The sequence below is a fragment of the Danio aesculapii genome, chromosome 8, assembly GCF_903798145.1.
Source record: "Danio aesculapii chromosome 8, fDanAes4.1, whole genome shotgun sequence".
Taxonomy (NCBI): domain Eukaryota; kingdom Metazoa; phylum Chordata; class Actinopteri; order Cypriniformes; family Danionidae; genus Danio; species Danio aesculapii.
In genome coordinates, this window is record NC_079442.1 from 49,294,976 (window position 1) to 49,311,580 (window position 16,605).

The 16,605-nt window shown below is 32.0% G+C and overlaps 1 protein-coding gene across 1 annotated transcript in view; it reads left to right on the plus strand.

Moving 5' to 3' along the window:
- Window positions 1-3,151: 3,151 nt before the first annotated feature.
- Window positions 3,152-16,605, plus strand: part of si:ch211-166a6.5 (clustered mitochondria protein homolog) — a 48,293-nt gene continuing 34,839 nt past the window's right edge. The window contains exons 1-2 of the mRNA XM_056463215.1: window positions 3,152-3,319; window positions 13,449-13,549. Coding sequence (XP_056319190.1) covers window positions 3,271-3,319; window positions 13,449-13,549 — 150 coding nt within the window. The 5' untranslated portion in view covers window positions 3,152-3,270. The remainder of the gene's footprint in view (window positions 3,320-13,448; window positions 13,550-16,605) is intronic.

Here is a 16,605-nt window from a genome sequence, read left to right on the forward strand (position 1 = left end):
TCTTCCAGTAGACCTCTGATCTTGAAGTGGATCTCAGAGTTATGACGAGTTACAGCTTTTGAAAAACTTTACTACAATTTAGATGGAAGGGTTGAAATTATTTTGATAAACGGGGAACAGTTCTGAATTTCTGTGACCCACACTGCTAGCAAACATGTAACGAGACAAAATAATAATTAAGGCTATGATATTGCAACCTCCCACCCTTATTTTTTCTCTTTTCAATTTATATGAAATTATTTATTTATTGTATTGTTTATTTTGTATTGTTCTGTTTTTATGTTAATGCTCTGTATTTGATATTCATCTGCATTATTTGCAAATAAGAAAAAAAAAGTTTAAAAATATATAAATTAAAAAATATTTAAATATTATGTAAACTGGTCTGTCTATATTTTTGCTTATATATACACACACATAGATACATACAGTTGAAGTCAGAATTACTAGCCCCCCTTTGGATGTTTCTTTTTATTTCAAATATTTTTCATATGATGTTTAACAGAGCAAGGAAATTTTCACAGTGTGTCTGATAATATTTTGTCTTCTGGAGAAAGTCTTATTTGTTTTATTTCGGCTAGAATAAAAGCAGTTTTTTAATTTTTTAAAAACCATTTTAAGGTCAATATTATTAGCCCCCTTAAGCAATATTTTCTTCAATAGTCTACAGAACAAACTATCATTATACAATAACTTTCCTAATTACCCTAACCTGCCTAGTTAACCTAATTAACCTAGTTAAGCCTTAAAATGTCACTTTAAGCTGTATAGAAGTGTCTTGAAAAATATCTAGTCAAATATTATTTACTGTCGTCATGGCAAAGATAAAATAAATCAGTTATTAGAAATGAGTTATTAAAACTATTATGATCAGAAATGTGTTGAAAAAATCTCTCCGTTAAACAGAAATTGGGGAAAAAATATAAACGGGGGCTCATAATTCTGACTTCAACTGTATATACATATACATTCATATATATATATATATATATATATATATATATATATATATATATATATATATATATATATATACAATATATAGTTTTTTATTTATTTATTTTAGTTATTAGAATTTCTTACATTTCTTTTTCGTTTTTTATTGGATGATACAAAAAATGAGCAATTCATTGCAATTGAAATAACATCTCAACTACAATTTACAACAAATCTTTTTATTTTTGGAATAGCCTTTTAAATGTATTTATCTACATCTGCACATGCATAAAGACCAGTAAGAGCCATTCATATAGTTTCTTATATAAATATTCAGTTAATAGCATGAAGAAAAATAAGATAAATGGTCTATTTGGAAAATATTTAGTTCTTTTAATGTTACATGATTACATATTTTTTATAATTCATTCATTCATTCATTTTCCTTCGGCTTAGTTCCTTCTTTATCAGGGATCGCCACAGCAAAATGAATCGCCAACTTTTCCAGCATATGTTTTACGCAGCAGATGCTCTTCCGGCCGCAATCCTATACTGGGAAACACCCATACACACTCTCACACACACACGCACACGTTCATGTGAGGTGTTTGAGCGCACGTGTGTGTGTGTTTGGTTAGAGTTTTTAAGAGTGTGTGCCAACACAAGTTGTTCCAGCACAAACCAATTAAGCTAACTTATTTTGTTTAAGAAATGTTATACCACCAAAAATCTTGAGTGCAAATACAACTGTAATGATGTAATCAGCAGTGGTGTAAAGTAACAAATTACAAATACTCTACTATATTTGAGTAGTTTTTCCTCAGAAATCATAATTTACTTAGTAGTTTTAACAATTTGTACTTTTACTTTCCCTTGAGTACATTTTTACTGCAGTATCAGTACATTTACTCCACTACTTTCCTTCGACCTGCAGTCCCTATTTTATTTTTGCTTGTCTATGGGGATTGGCTGAGTAGAAAAATCTATCCTGTGATTACCGTCCAATTAAATCGCACATAAAAGGTAAATCACATCATAATGAACTACCTCAAGACATGGGCGATTTATATTTGCAGCAAACTAATTGGAAGGATTAAAAGTGTCCAAGATGTTCAAAATCTTTACACACATTGAACCTGAGACTGTTTAGATGCATGTCACTGATAGGAAGATGACAGATGTTTAACGTATGATAACCAAAATGGCTTTAAACACCCAGCAGCCACAAGACATCAACATGACATCAGATTGACGTTGTACCCCAATGTCGTGTGGATGTTGCAGTTTGTTTGAAAATGAAAATAGGGTTGACATCAGAACCCAAGGTCAGGCTGACATCACTGTCCAACCTAAAATCAACCAAATATCAACGTCTAATGATGTTACAGCTTGACGTGTGGACGTTACCACTTTGACGTCTATCAGATGTTGGATTCTGGTTGCCATAGACTACCTGATGAATAAATGTCAGTATTTGATGTCAATATGATGTTGGTTTAGGATGTTGGCTCGACGTTGGATTTAAGCTACTTTTCAACACAACCTGAAATCAACCAGATATCGACATCATTTGACGTCGTTATTGGACATCAAAATAACGTTGTAGTTGGACGCTGGTTAGACATTGAATTTTGGTCACCTGACATCACGACCTAAATCTAACCTAATATTAACATCTTATGACGTTGTGTGTCGGCTGGGCAGTAACCAAATGCACTACAGAATGTTACGTTTGCACACATCCACAAATTACATGTAAATGCATCAGCTTTTACAGTGTAACACTCACTACTCTTGAGTACTTTTGAAAAGTGTCATTTTTACTCTTACTTTGAGTAATATTTACAACAGATACTTTTACTCGCACTACATTTTTAGGCAAGTAATGGTACATTTACTTGAGTATGAGTTTCCAGTACTCTTTCCTCCACTGGTAATCAGTAGTTTTTTATATAAATTACCAAAAACTGAACATAGTATGACAATAATATAGTTTAAAACACTGTTATTTACTATAAATTACCATAGTATTTCTTCTATGTGAGGTGTGTGGGTCGTGAGCGTATGTTTGGTGTGTGTGTGTGAATGTACCAGGATCCTCCCTGTCCTGAGGGCAGTCAGGGGGGAGGGGAGCGACACTTTTTTTTTCCCCTCCCTCAACATGGAGCTCCGCGTCCCGCCCTGCGCTGACTCTGGCCGGGGAGGAGCCGGAGGAGGGAGCGGTCCCACCGGGGAATGACAAACTAAAAAGACGTGTTGGGTCAGTCACACCTGACAGCACTCCGAGCACACGACACAAAAACACAAGACCGACAGAAAACAGCAGCGGACACCATGAGGGACACGGCCAAGAAAAACGGAGACCGGAGAAATAATAATGCGGGTAAAAAAACTGTCGATTTTCTGATTCATTTCAGTCTCCTCCCTCTTTAAACTCCTTCCTGATGTTTTCCCTCGGAGTTTTAAGACCAAAACTTTGTGAAAACTGAAGTAATGCATGCGTAAAGTGAAGTTAAACACGCTGAAATTGTTTGCAGCTGGTAAATAAACATGAAATTGTGTTTGCATAATGATAACGTACTTAAGAAGTTTACTTTCACCTTTGAAAAAATAAAGTAAACCATTGTAATTATTACATTAATCAGTTCACGATAACGTTAGTTAATAATACAGAATGTTATGCTGTAGCACAATATTAGCTATACACTTTGCTAGAGTATGGTTCAAAAACACTACTATAAATTACCATAGTATTCATGTGGGGGTTCTACAACTTTAATTTGGGCTATATTGTTAAAAATTCAATTATATTACAGTAATTATTACATTTTATCAGTTCACAATATTAATAATATGGTAGCACTCATTAGGAAAGTGCTGTAAATACTACTATTAGCGATACACTTTGCTAGAGTATTGTTCAAAAACACTGCTTAATATAAATTACTGTAGTATTTCTTCATGTGGGGGTCGTGTGTATGTTTGAAATCGAAGTTTTCTACAACTTTAAGGTAGACTACATTAAACTATAAACTAAAGTATACCATAGTAATTGTTTAATTTGATCAGTTAATAATATTGTATGCTTAAGCACTCATTAGCAAAGTGCCGTAAACAATATCAGCTGTACACTTTGCTAGCGTATGGTAATAGAATTACCCATACACTAGCAAAGTGGTAATATAAATTACCATAGTATTTATTCATGTGGGGGTTGTGTTTATGGGTCATGAGTGAAACCGAAGTTTTCTACTTTAATTCAGGCTGTATTTTAGTAAAAACTCAAGTATACTATAGTAATTGTTTCATTCGATCAGTTCACGATAGTTGATAATACAGTATGTTGTAGCACTCATTAGCACAGTGCTGTAAATACTATTATTAGCTATACTCTTTGCTAGTGTATGGTTCAAAAACACTGCCTAATATAAATTACCGTAGTATTTCTTCATGTGGGGATTATATGTGTGTGGGTTGTGTGTGTGTGTGTGTGTGTGTTTCGTGTGCATGTGAAAGCAACGTTTTCTACAACTTTAATTTTCAGGCTATATTGTACTAAAAATTAAAGAATACTTTAGTAATTCTTTAATTTGATCAGTTCACGATAGTTAATGATGCAGTATGCTGTAGCACTCATTAACAAAGTGCTGTAAATACTATTATTAGCTATACACTTTGCTAGAGTATTGCTTCAAAAACACTATTTACTTTAAATTACTATAAAGTATTTGTTCATGTGGGGATTGTGTGTGTGGGTCATGAGTGTATGTTTGGTGTATGTATGTGAAAGCGAAGTTTTCTATGTTAATTTAGGCTGTATTGTACTAAAAACTAAAGTATACTATAGTAATTGTTTAATTTGATCAGTTCACGATAGTTAATAATACAGTGTGCTGTAGCACAATATTAGCTATACACTTTGCTATGGTATGGTTCAAAAACACTATATTTACTATACATTACCATAGTATTTCTTTATGTGGGTGTGTGTGTAAAAGAGAAGTTTTCTACAACTTTAAGGTAGATTATATAGTAAAAACTCTAGTATAATACAGTAATTATTACATTTTATCGATTCATGACAGTTAATAAAATGGTATTTTGTAGCACTCATTAGCAAAGTGTTGTTAATACTAATATTAGTTATACACGTTGCTAGTGTATAGTTCTAAAACACTGCTTAATATAAATTACAGTAGTATTTCTTCATGTGGGGGTTGTGTGTGTGGGTCATGAGTGTATGTTTGATGTGTGTTTTTGAAATCGAAGTTTTCTACAACTTTATTTTAGGCTATATTGTTGTAAAAACTCAAGTTTCCTACAGTAATTATTACAGTTTATCAGTTCATGATTGTTAATTATATGGTATCCTGTCGCACTCAATAGCAAAGTGCTGAAAATACTGCTATTATTACCTAAACACTTTGCTAGAGTAAAAAACACTGCTTAATATAAATTACTGTAGTATTTCTTCATGTGGGGGTTGTCTGTGTGTGGGTCATGAGTTTATGTGTGGTGTGTGTGTGAGAAAGCGAAGGTTTCTGCAACTTTCAATTTAGGCTATATTATAGTAAAAACTCAAGTATACTACAGTAATTATTATATTGTATTAGTTCATGATAATTAATAATATGGTATCCTGTAGCACTCATTAGCAAAGTGCTGTAAATACTATATTAGCTAAAGACTTTTTTAATTACCATAGTATTTCTTTATGTGGGGGTTGTGTGTGTGTGTATGTTTGCTGTGTGTATGTGAAAGAAGTTTTCTACAACTTTAAGGTAGACTGTATTATAGTAAAAGCTAAAGTATACTACAGTTAATATTACATTTAATTATTTCACAATATTATTAATATGGTATACTGTAGCACTCATTAGCAAAGTGCTGTGAATACTATATTAGCTAAAAACTTTGCTAAAGTATTGATGAAAAAACACTATACTATAAATTACCATAGTATTTCTTTATGTTGTGGTTGTATGTGTGGGGGGGTTGTGTGTATGTTTGCTGTGTGTATGTGAAAGAGCAGTTTTCTACAACTTTAAGGTAGACTGTATTATAGTAAAAACTAAAGTATACTACAGTAATTCTTACATTTTATCAGTTCACAATATTACTAATATGGTATCTTGTAGCACTCATAAGCAAAGTTAAATATTATTAGCTAAGTTAAAAGTAAAATATATTATTAGTTGTGCACTTTGCTAGTGTATGGTTCAAAAACACTGCTTAATATAAATTACCACAGTATTTCTATGTTCTGTGTGTGAAATTGAAGTTTTTAACTTTGAGGTGTCCTACAATTGTAAAAACTAAAGTATACTACAATAAACATTACAGTTTATCAGTTCACAATAGTTAATACTACAGTATGCTGTAGCACTTACTAGCAAAATGTAGTAAATTCTACAAAATATACAGTGTTATACACTTTACTATACTAGCATGGTTCAAAAACACTAGTGTTTACTTGAAATTGCCATAGTTTTTTTACATGTGCGGTGTTTGTTTGTGTTGAGTATTAGATGTGCGTGGTATATCATACTACAGTAGTAAAAACTAAATTTACTACAATATTTGTTTTGGATAACGCTTTATTTTGATGGTCCAGTTGAGTATTAGTAGACTGTCTGCTTATTATCTGCTGATACTGCTCCTTCAACAAACATTTAACTGACTATAAGAAACTTTGCAAGTACATGTCAACTTACACTAACCCTAACCCCAACCTAACAGTCTACTTATAATCTAATGAGAATTAGTTGACATGTAGATGCAATGTAACTTAAATTCAACAAACAGGCCATCAAAATAAAGTGTGACCTTGTTTTGTTTTATCACTTCCCATTAGTTTGTATGCTGTAGCACTCATTAGCATCGTGTTGTACATACTATAATATATACACTTTACTATTGTGTGGTTCAAAAACACTCTATTCACTAGTGTTGCAGGATTTTGGAAAAATCCAACATTGCGATATTTTGTTTTGCTGCAATTTATGTTTTGCGATATGAATATTAATTCACCAGATTATTTGAACAGCTCCATTTGGAAGGAGTTCATTAATTTAGATGGTGGACTGGTGGAATCAAATCTTTTTCTCTGCCGTGCATCTGCATAAAATATAATAAATTACAAGCGTATTTAAATACGGAAAAATAAAGTAAAAGTTAAATAAACAACGATTTATGGTTTTCTGGGCAATCTAACAGTATTCAAATGCAAAAACCTAAACAATCAAACGTAAAATAACATGGTCAGCATTGTATAAAAAAAAAAAAAAAAAAAAAAATATATATATATATATATATATAGAGAGAGAGAGAGAGAGAGAGAGAGAATTATTAGCCCCCCTTTAATTTTTTTTTTTCTCTTAAATATTTCCCAAATGATGTTTAACAGAGCAAGGAAATTTTCACAGTAGTTCTGATAATATTTTTTCTTCTAGAGAAAGTCTTATTTGTTTTATTTCGGCTAGAATAAAAGCAGTTTTGAATTTTTTTAAAAGCCATTTTAAGGTAAAATTAGTAGCCCTAAATTTGTAATTATTTTATATATTTATATATAATTTATATATTTATTATATATATATATATATATATATATATATATATATATATATATATATATATATATATATATATATATATATATATATATATATATATATATATATATATATATATATATATATATATATATATATATATATATATATATATATATAAATAAATATATATATATATATATATATATATAAATAAATAAATAAATAAATAAATATATATATATATAATTTATGTATTTACGAGATCGATGCTCAAAGATAAATTGTTCAGCCCTAATATTTATCATCCATTACTATAGTATTTTTGTCATGTGGGCTGTGCGTTGACGTTTACTTTCACTAGCTTTGAGCTCCTGCTGAATGATACTCATTTCTCTCACAAACACTCGTGTAAAAGAGTGTGAGATTCCCCGAGCATCAGGCACATTCCTGTCTGTCAAAGCAGCGCGTTTTTCTCCAGGCAAAGTCAAACCTCCATCAGTTTAAGCTGACAGGAGCGCGTCGATCTGCAGGCCAAACAATGCTGGAGCTCAGAGCACATTTCTGTGGGCTTTTACTAGAGTTCCATGATCCTGGAAAAATAATGCTAAATTGCTAATGAGTAGGCATGAGCCGGTGTAAGATTCTGACAATATGATAACCTTGGATAAATATATCACAGTATTATGATTAATGCTGTAAAATAAGTTTGTGTTAAATGTCTGAGTTAAAAACAGCCTTTTTTCCCCATTGAACACAATATATTTTATTTCAAGAAACATTTATAATGTTTTGGAGCAGTAAACATGTCAGGCTAAACAATTAAAATCAATCATTGACTTCTGTCTTTATTAGTTTCTAAAACACAGATTTCTTTACAACCTGAAAAGGCATCTTTGCAAATCTTTTCTTTGGATATAAAGTAAACCACTGCACTGTTCTGCTAGTCTACAAGAGAACAGAAAGTTTTTGCTTAATTATTCCAAACCACGGTAAACCTTGAAATCTGTTATCATCCAGTGCCTACTATTGAGTATTGCGATAGTGATGTTTGTCGCAACATAGCATTTCCTAGAGAAAAGCTATTTTTATTAGCTTAAAATAAAACGATTATGTAATGATAATTCAGTCATCAAAACCCAACAGTCTACTTTATCAAATAAATTGAGTGTAGTCAACTCAAAATTGACTGAAAGGTTATTCTACTCATTTGAAAAAAGTTTTGAACTCAGTGTTGAAGGTAATGAGTTAATTAAATACTTCATTACTTTAGCTTAAAGGTTCACAGTACTCATATAGATTAGTTTTTAAACTCGAATGATTTGTAGCAATCGGTTTCCTCAATCAGTTTGAGTTGCCTTAACTTATTGGGTTTTACAGTACTCAATTGGTTTGAGTTCTCTTTATTGGGTTTTACAGTACTCAATTGGCTTGAGTTCTCTTCATTTATTGGGTTTTACAGTACTCAATTGGTTTGAGTTCTCTTCATTTATTGGGTTTTACAGTACTCAATTGGTTTGAGTTCTCTTCATTTATTGGGTTTTACAGTACTCAATTGGCTTGAGTTCTCTTCATTTATTGGGTTTTACAGTACTCAATTGGTTTGAGTTCTCTTCATTTATTGGGTTTTACTGTGCTTAAATTGCTTCATTTACTCAAATGGATTAAGTTCACAGTACTCGTATAGAATAGATTTGAACTTAAATTGTTTGCAGCAGTTGGTTTCCTCAAATGGTTTGAGTTACCTTAACCTTTTGGGTTTTACAGTGTACTAAAATAAACAGGTTATAATGTATATTTTTATTGATCACATACATTTTTTTCTTATCTAAAAAAACTCTCCAGCTGCAAATGTTTAGGCACTACGAATTAATGAAAACCTGGGCAGATATTCAGACTCTTATTGGCTGTTGTCTTTTTCTCTTGTCTTCACTCTTGTCATTTAGTATTTATTTTCAACTTCTAGCCAATTGCTGATCAGCACCCACTGGGTAGAATTGTTATTTTGGTGCATCCTTAAAATAATTTATTGCAGCTCTCTGCGATATGAATATTGCATATACTATACAATAACAATACTATACTGTACAATAACAATTATTCCTCTGTATTTTGTGCACCCCTATCTTTTACTTCAATGTCTAGTCATAATCAACACTCGAGTGTTTGGAAAACATTCTGTATTTCCCTGTTTACTAAAATATATATAAATAGTGTATATATATATATAAATAGTGTGTATATATGTGTGTGTGTATATATATATATATATATATATATATATATATATATATATATATATATATATATATATATATATATATATATATATACAGTATATAAATGCATGCATACATACATGCATATATTGTTTTGTTTGTAAGATATATGCAATATTTATCACAAATCTCTCTTTTAAATTAATATTTTTAAGAGGAAGCTCTACAATATTATATCTGTGCATATACGTTAGATTAGTCAGTACTGAAGCCAAATCTGGAGCTAATCTAAAAAAAATAACTTGCGATAATGCTCCAAAAACTAGTACACCTAAATTTATATGTTATATGAAAATATTAAATACAAATTTTAAAAAAGTGGAAAAATCTTGAGAAAAAATTTAAAATTTAGTTGAAATTTTGTAGGTTATAATTTTTTTTGCAATATTTAGCTTGAATTTAATTGTATAATCTTTCAATTTCTAAACATGTTTGATGACTAAAACGTTATTTTAATAAATATATCTGTTTAATAAATCTGTTTTGTTTAAATGCACCAAAATACATTGCCTATATTCACAGAGAAATGGATGCTAATATTCATTTTCAAAATGGAGTGTTCTCAATTATGCTGAGCTGTATTTAGCTTTCATATTTTGATGAAAATGAGCTTTGTTGTTGACAGACAACATCCTGTTTATTTATTTTTTACCCTTTATGATCATTATTATTTTTTTCATTGTGACTATTCTACTGAGATGAATCAAATTATGGTCTAAAACACTGTTTATGACAGGTCCATAAAGATGTATGATTTCCACAGAATGGACATAATAATAATAATAATAATACATTTTTATTATAGTGCGCTTTTCTCAGACCCAAAGCGCTAACAGGCACACAAGGCAAACAAAGCCGAACAATAAAAACAGTAAAAAAAGACCACAATAAAACAATAAAATATGAACGATTCAATACAATTGGATGATAAAATTAACAAGAATAATCAATCTAAGTTAAAAGCAACGGTAAAAAGGTGAGTCTTGAGAAGTTTCTTAAAATATTCCTGAAAAACGGCATTCCTGATATTCCATGCCCATCATTCATTAAATTCTGCTCATTTTTCTACACAGAAATATTTCTTTCTGATTTGATCAAAGCACACACACCCGCTTCAGTTTTACACATTTCACCATGATTCCCACCTAACCACAGCTTAAATATTGGTTTACAGAAGGTTTAGCATGGCATTTTCTGTAACTTATAAAGTAAATGTAACCTGTAACCTTTTCATCTCTTTATAAAAGTTTTTCCCTTCATAATTAAGTGAGAAAGTACCAGCTCACAGTGAGAGAGGGTGGTGTAAGTACTAGTAATATCCAGTCATCCAGTGCTTGTTAACTGGGGAAGTTGTCTGGACAAGCTCATTCCGGATCAAGCCGAGTCTTGCTGTTAGTGGAAATCTTAGACTCAAAGCTGTGACTATAATGGATGTCAGGATGGATGTCTAGGGCTTTTTTATTATTTCAGTCACATACATATGACCCCTAGAAAAGCAAAATGGTATTACCATAACTTTTAATTCTGTTACCATAATGGTAAATCAATGGTATTTTGACACATACTGTACTAAAATCTAATGTTAGTTTTGTAGGCGGACACAGGTTAATAAATATTTTATTCATTCCAAAAGGAAATTCAGAAATTCCAGCAGTATCCACAAATACGCAGTGGTGTAAAGTAACAAATTAAAAATGTGGAGCGTGTCTACATGTCACCCCTAGCAAGATACCGCCCTGAGCGATCGCCCACATTGCCCATGCCTAAAACCGCCACTGGTTTAAGATGTTGGCTCGATGTTTGTATTTTGGTCACTTTCTAACGCAACCTAAGATCAACCAAATATCAACGTCATTTGACGTCATCATTGGACATCAAAAAAACAAAGTGTTGTTAGGCGCTGGCTAGACATTGAATTTTGGTCACCTGACATCTTATGATGTTGTGTGCCTGCTGGGCAATAACTAAATGCACTACAGAATGTTACGTTTACACACATCCACAGATTACATGTAAACGCATCAGCTTTTTATAGCGTAACACTCACTACTCACTACCACTGAGTACTTTTGAAAGGTCTACTTTTTACTCATTCTTTAAATAATATTTACAACAGATATTTTTACTGGCACTACATTTTTGGGCAAGTAATGGTACTTAAGATTTTTCAGTTCTCCTTCCACCACTGCAAATAAGTGATAGAAAAAACAAAAACAGAATAAAAATACAGACATACTCAGATGTGTATATATGCACACACAGTGCTCGGCATAATTGAGTACACTCCATTTTGAAAATAAATATTGGTATCCATTCCTCTGTAAATATAGGCAATGTATTTTGGTGCATTTAAACAAAACAGATTTATTAAACAGATATATTTATTAAAATAATATTTTAGTAACCAAACATATTGAGAAATTGAAAGATAATACAATTAAATGTATGCAAAATATTGCAAAAAAATTACAACCTACAAAATTTCAACAAAATGTTTTTTTTTTTGCTTCTCTTGATTTTTCCTCTTTGTTAAATTTGTATTTAATATTTTTCTATAACATACATTTAGGTGTACTAGTTTTTGGAGCATTATCGTAAGTTGTTTTGTTAGATAAGCTCCAGATTTGGCTTCAGTAGTGACTAATCTAATGTATATGCACACATATAATATTGTATCGCTTCCTCTTAAAAATATGAATTTAAAAGAGAGATTTGTGAGGGGTGTACTTATATTTGCTGAGCACTGTATATATTCTGAGTACATATACCTATATAAACATGCATATAAAGTGATATACATCAATCACATACATGCATACATTATAAAATAAAAATCACTGATAAATTGGCACAATGTATTCATTTCTAATTTCTAATTAATTAGATTGTTATTTGAAGAAAATCATTTTGCATGTAGTTTTGTTGTACTTAATGTTTCTATTTTAAGCCCTCTGTATTATCATATATAATATTTGTATTTCTTCTGAAATCTGACAAAAGTATTTTATTTTATTTTGAATTTTATTTATTAGTTTTTAATTTTATTTCATGCTTTAAAAAATGTGTTTTACAAAATGTGCTTTTGTATATCTATTTTAAAAAATGTATGCTGTTTTATATTGGCATTGGCTTACCTTTTTATATTAATAATGATAATAATAATAATAAAAATAATGTAGTTAAATATCTAAAATAAACTGATCATTTAAAACCTAAAGAATAAAGTTGAGGAATACAATGCTGTCCTTTATCTTTTTTGCAATAATTTTTTAAGTATTTATTTTATAAAGTAAAGAGAAACATTTTTTACAGGATTTTATTTCATTATTTAAATTTAATTCAATTGTACTTTTACTTTACTTTACTTTACTTTACTTTACTTTACTTTACTTTACTTTACTTACTTTACTTTTATTTTATTTTATTTTATTTTATTTTATTTGTATTGGTTTTATGATAGTGCATATCCAAAAATCATTCATTAAACATCTCTCCCAAAAAAGAACAGTACCATGGTTCTATTGTATTGGTCTCTTGGATGGAAAACCCGGGTCTTTCTTTACTTTCTTTCATGACATTTGACCAGATTTCCCAACTCTTTCTCTCTTATGTAACTTTTGTTTTGGCTTTAAGCACATTTTTAAGCTCAAAGTGAAGAATCTGCTCATGCTTTGCTCTGCAGACGTCTCGTGTTCAGCCAATGGGAGAGGAATCAAAAAAGATGACGACGGCTCATTTCCGGTGAAGATTCAGGGTGCAGGCGTCGAACCCTTCGAGCTGCAGGTCAGATTTATTACACTTTAGCATTCAAGCCCTGTAGGAAATAAGTTGGTGGGACAATAATTACTCTGAAAAGCATTGAATTGGTGTAACCTCAAATTTAGCAGTCTAGATTGTGTTTAGCAATGCAAATATGCTCAAGCATGGCAGTCAACAGATCATGCAAATATCATTGAATGTTGGATTAAATGGATAGTTCACCCAAAAATGAAAATTAACTATGTTTTGGCTCGTTTCCACTGACTGGTACAGTACAGTACGGTTCGGTTTGGTACGGGTCACCTTTATCAGGCTTGCGTTTCCACTAACAAGGGTACCCTTTTGGTGGGCGTGGTGTATGACAGAAAGTTTCAGTCGACGTCATTCTCGCTCGAGGAAATGTCTACAATAAAGCTGTACAGGTCACTTGCATATCATATGAGAAACACTTCTCACAAAACAGAGGCTTTACACACATAAATACTTGTGTAGAAATGTTTATTACTAACTTTTCAATGAACATGAGTTGATTATAACTGCAGATCAATGATAGTGCGAAACAGCCTACTGTAACGTTTGTAATTATATTAAATAACTAAATAAATGAACATGTATAGACACATACAGCCCCTTACAGTCTCCGATATGTTACCAACTACAGAAGAACACACACAACAGACATTTCGTCCGTATTTAGGTTCAAAACAACCCAAAATATAGCCTACAGTCAGTGAAAACCTCTTATCTGTGTCTGTAAGCTTCAGCAGCACATGTAGCCTCTGTTAGAGAGTAATTCCATCATTCCTGGTTCATATTAGTCCAAAATGTGAAGATAATAAGTTAGTTATACATGGCATTTTGTTCATGTTTGCTGTAAAATAATGTGCTCCTTTTTTTCCAGCTTCTCCTTTGTTTTTTCGCGCTTCACTCTTGCGTTTGTCAGTGTCTGACAGGATCGGGTTTCAAAAGCACGTCAATAATCAAGCGCAGGTTATTATCATCAGCTCAAGAAGTTTGTTATTTCAGATTTAATGTTAGACGAGCGCTAGCAAGAAAGCGAAACCGCTCGCGCCTCAGACTGGCTCCTAAAAAACTACGGGGCACAGGGTAAATCTGCTCTTCTTCTTGGCTTTGTGGCTGTTTATCAAGACGACGACAAGGTTTGTTTAAGGGTTGTTTGAGCCCGAGTCAACCATGGCTCGTTATTATATGTATATATCATTCCGCTGTAATGTCTCCGCTCATCGGCTGTGTATTTCAAACATGGCGGGTTTTTTGTTTTCATTCTGGCTTGTTGCGTAAGCGAATGACGTCTCTCTGTAAACCAATAGCGTTCAGCTGCGCGTGTGGCTCCGCCTTTTGGTACTCTGTGCCGAAAAAGTGGTACGGTACGGTTCAGTTCGGTACGCTTTTTGACAGTACCATTCAGTGTAAACGGGCCTTTTAATCTCCCTCACATAGTTCCAAACCTTTGAGTTTCTTTCATCTGTCGTACACAAAAGAAGATATTTTAAAGAATGTTGAAAACCTGTAACAATTGACTTTGATTGTAGGAAATACTATGGAAGTCAATGATTACATATTTTCTGCTTTCTTCAGAATATCTTCAATTAAAGTCATGATTATTTCTATAGCGCTTTTACAATGTGGATTGTGTCGAAGCAGCTTAACATAGACGTTCTAGTAAATTGAAACTGTGTCAGTCTAGCTTTCGGAGTTCAAGTTCAGTTCAGTGTGGTTTAATAATCACTGCTGAAAGTCCAAACACTGAAGAGCAAATCCATCAATGCGTAGCTCCTCAAGTCCCAAACCAAGCAAGCCAGTGGCGACAGTGGCGAGGAACAAAACTTCACCAATTGATGAAAGTGAAGGAAAAAACCTCGAGAGAGACCAGGCTCAGTTGTGAACGACCATTTCTCCTCTGGTCAAACTTCTTGTGCAGAGCTGCAGTCTAGGCACTGGAGAAACGTCTATCGTAGAGAAACTGCAGGTGTGAGTAGGTCACCAGCTGGTGTACTGGCTGGCCCACAGGATCAATGCAGAGACTCGTCTGTCACTGGGGTCTTTCAGGAATCAGTCTTGTGCTTTTCACTCCTCCATGACCGTCACAGCATCTGCTCAGGATACGGCCTGGTCCAGGGTTATAGAGACCTCTAGTAGTCCTGTGTGTTGTCCTTGAGATCCTCGATGGTTGGTGTCATCTCTTCACAGGACATAGATCACATCAATGGTGCTGCACAATCTCTAGAGGCCTCGGGATGAGGATGCCCAGGTAAAAATGGAGAACAAAGAAAACTTCTTTTGTGTTTAACAGAAGAAAGGTTTGGAACTATGGAGTGGACAGTTAAAAATAAAACAAAGAATAAAATTATCAATTTAATAATTGAAGCATTAAAATGTATATAAATAAATCACAATTTAATACATATTTAAATGTGTTTATTTAAATTCTGTTTTTAAATATCATTTAATAAAGCAATGAAGCAATGCATTTAAAAATAACTTTTACCCCCCCCCCTTTTCTTCCCCCCCTACTTTTATCATGTTATTTATTTATTATTATTATTAATTTTTTTTTACTATTATTATTTTATTTACTCCTTTTTATTTAATATTGTTGCTGTTATTATTGTCATGTTATTTATCATATTTTTTTATATATAAATGTTTTATTGTTCTGTCACAAAAATTAAAAAATAAATAAATAAATAAATAAATTAAATAAAATATTACAAATAATCAAAAAAAAAAAACTTTTAAATGTGTAAATAAATAGACAATTTTATAAACTCATGTTTTAAAACGTTGATCAATCAAATAGTAAAAATCATATCTTAAAGAGCCCATATTATACATGAAATAGGGTCATATTTAGGTTGTAAGGGTCTCCAACAACAGTCTAATATGCATGCAAGGTCATAAAACACTTTGATGGTCTTATAATCTGCATTTATTTTTACCTAATTATCCCAGCGACTCCCATATGAATCGCTCAGCGATTCATTTGTTCCCAACCCCCTCCTCAGCGCGAAGCTAATCTGCACTGATTGGACCGATGACAGCCTGCTGCGATTGGTCGA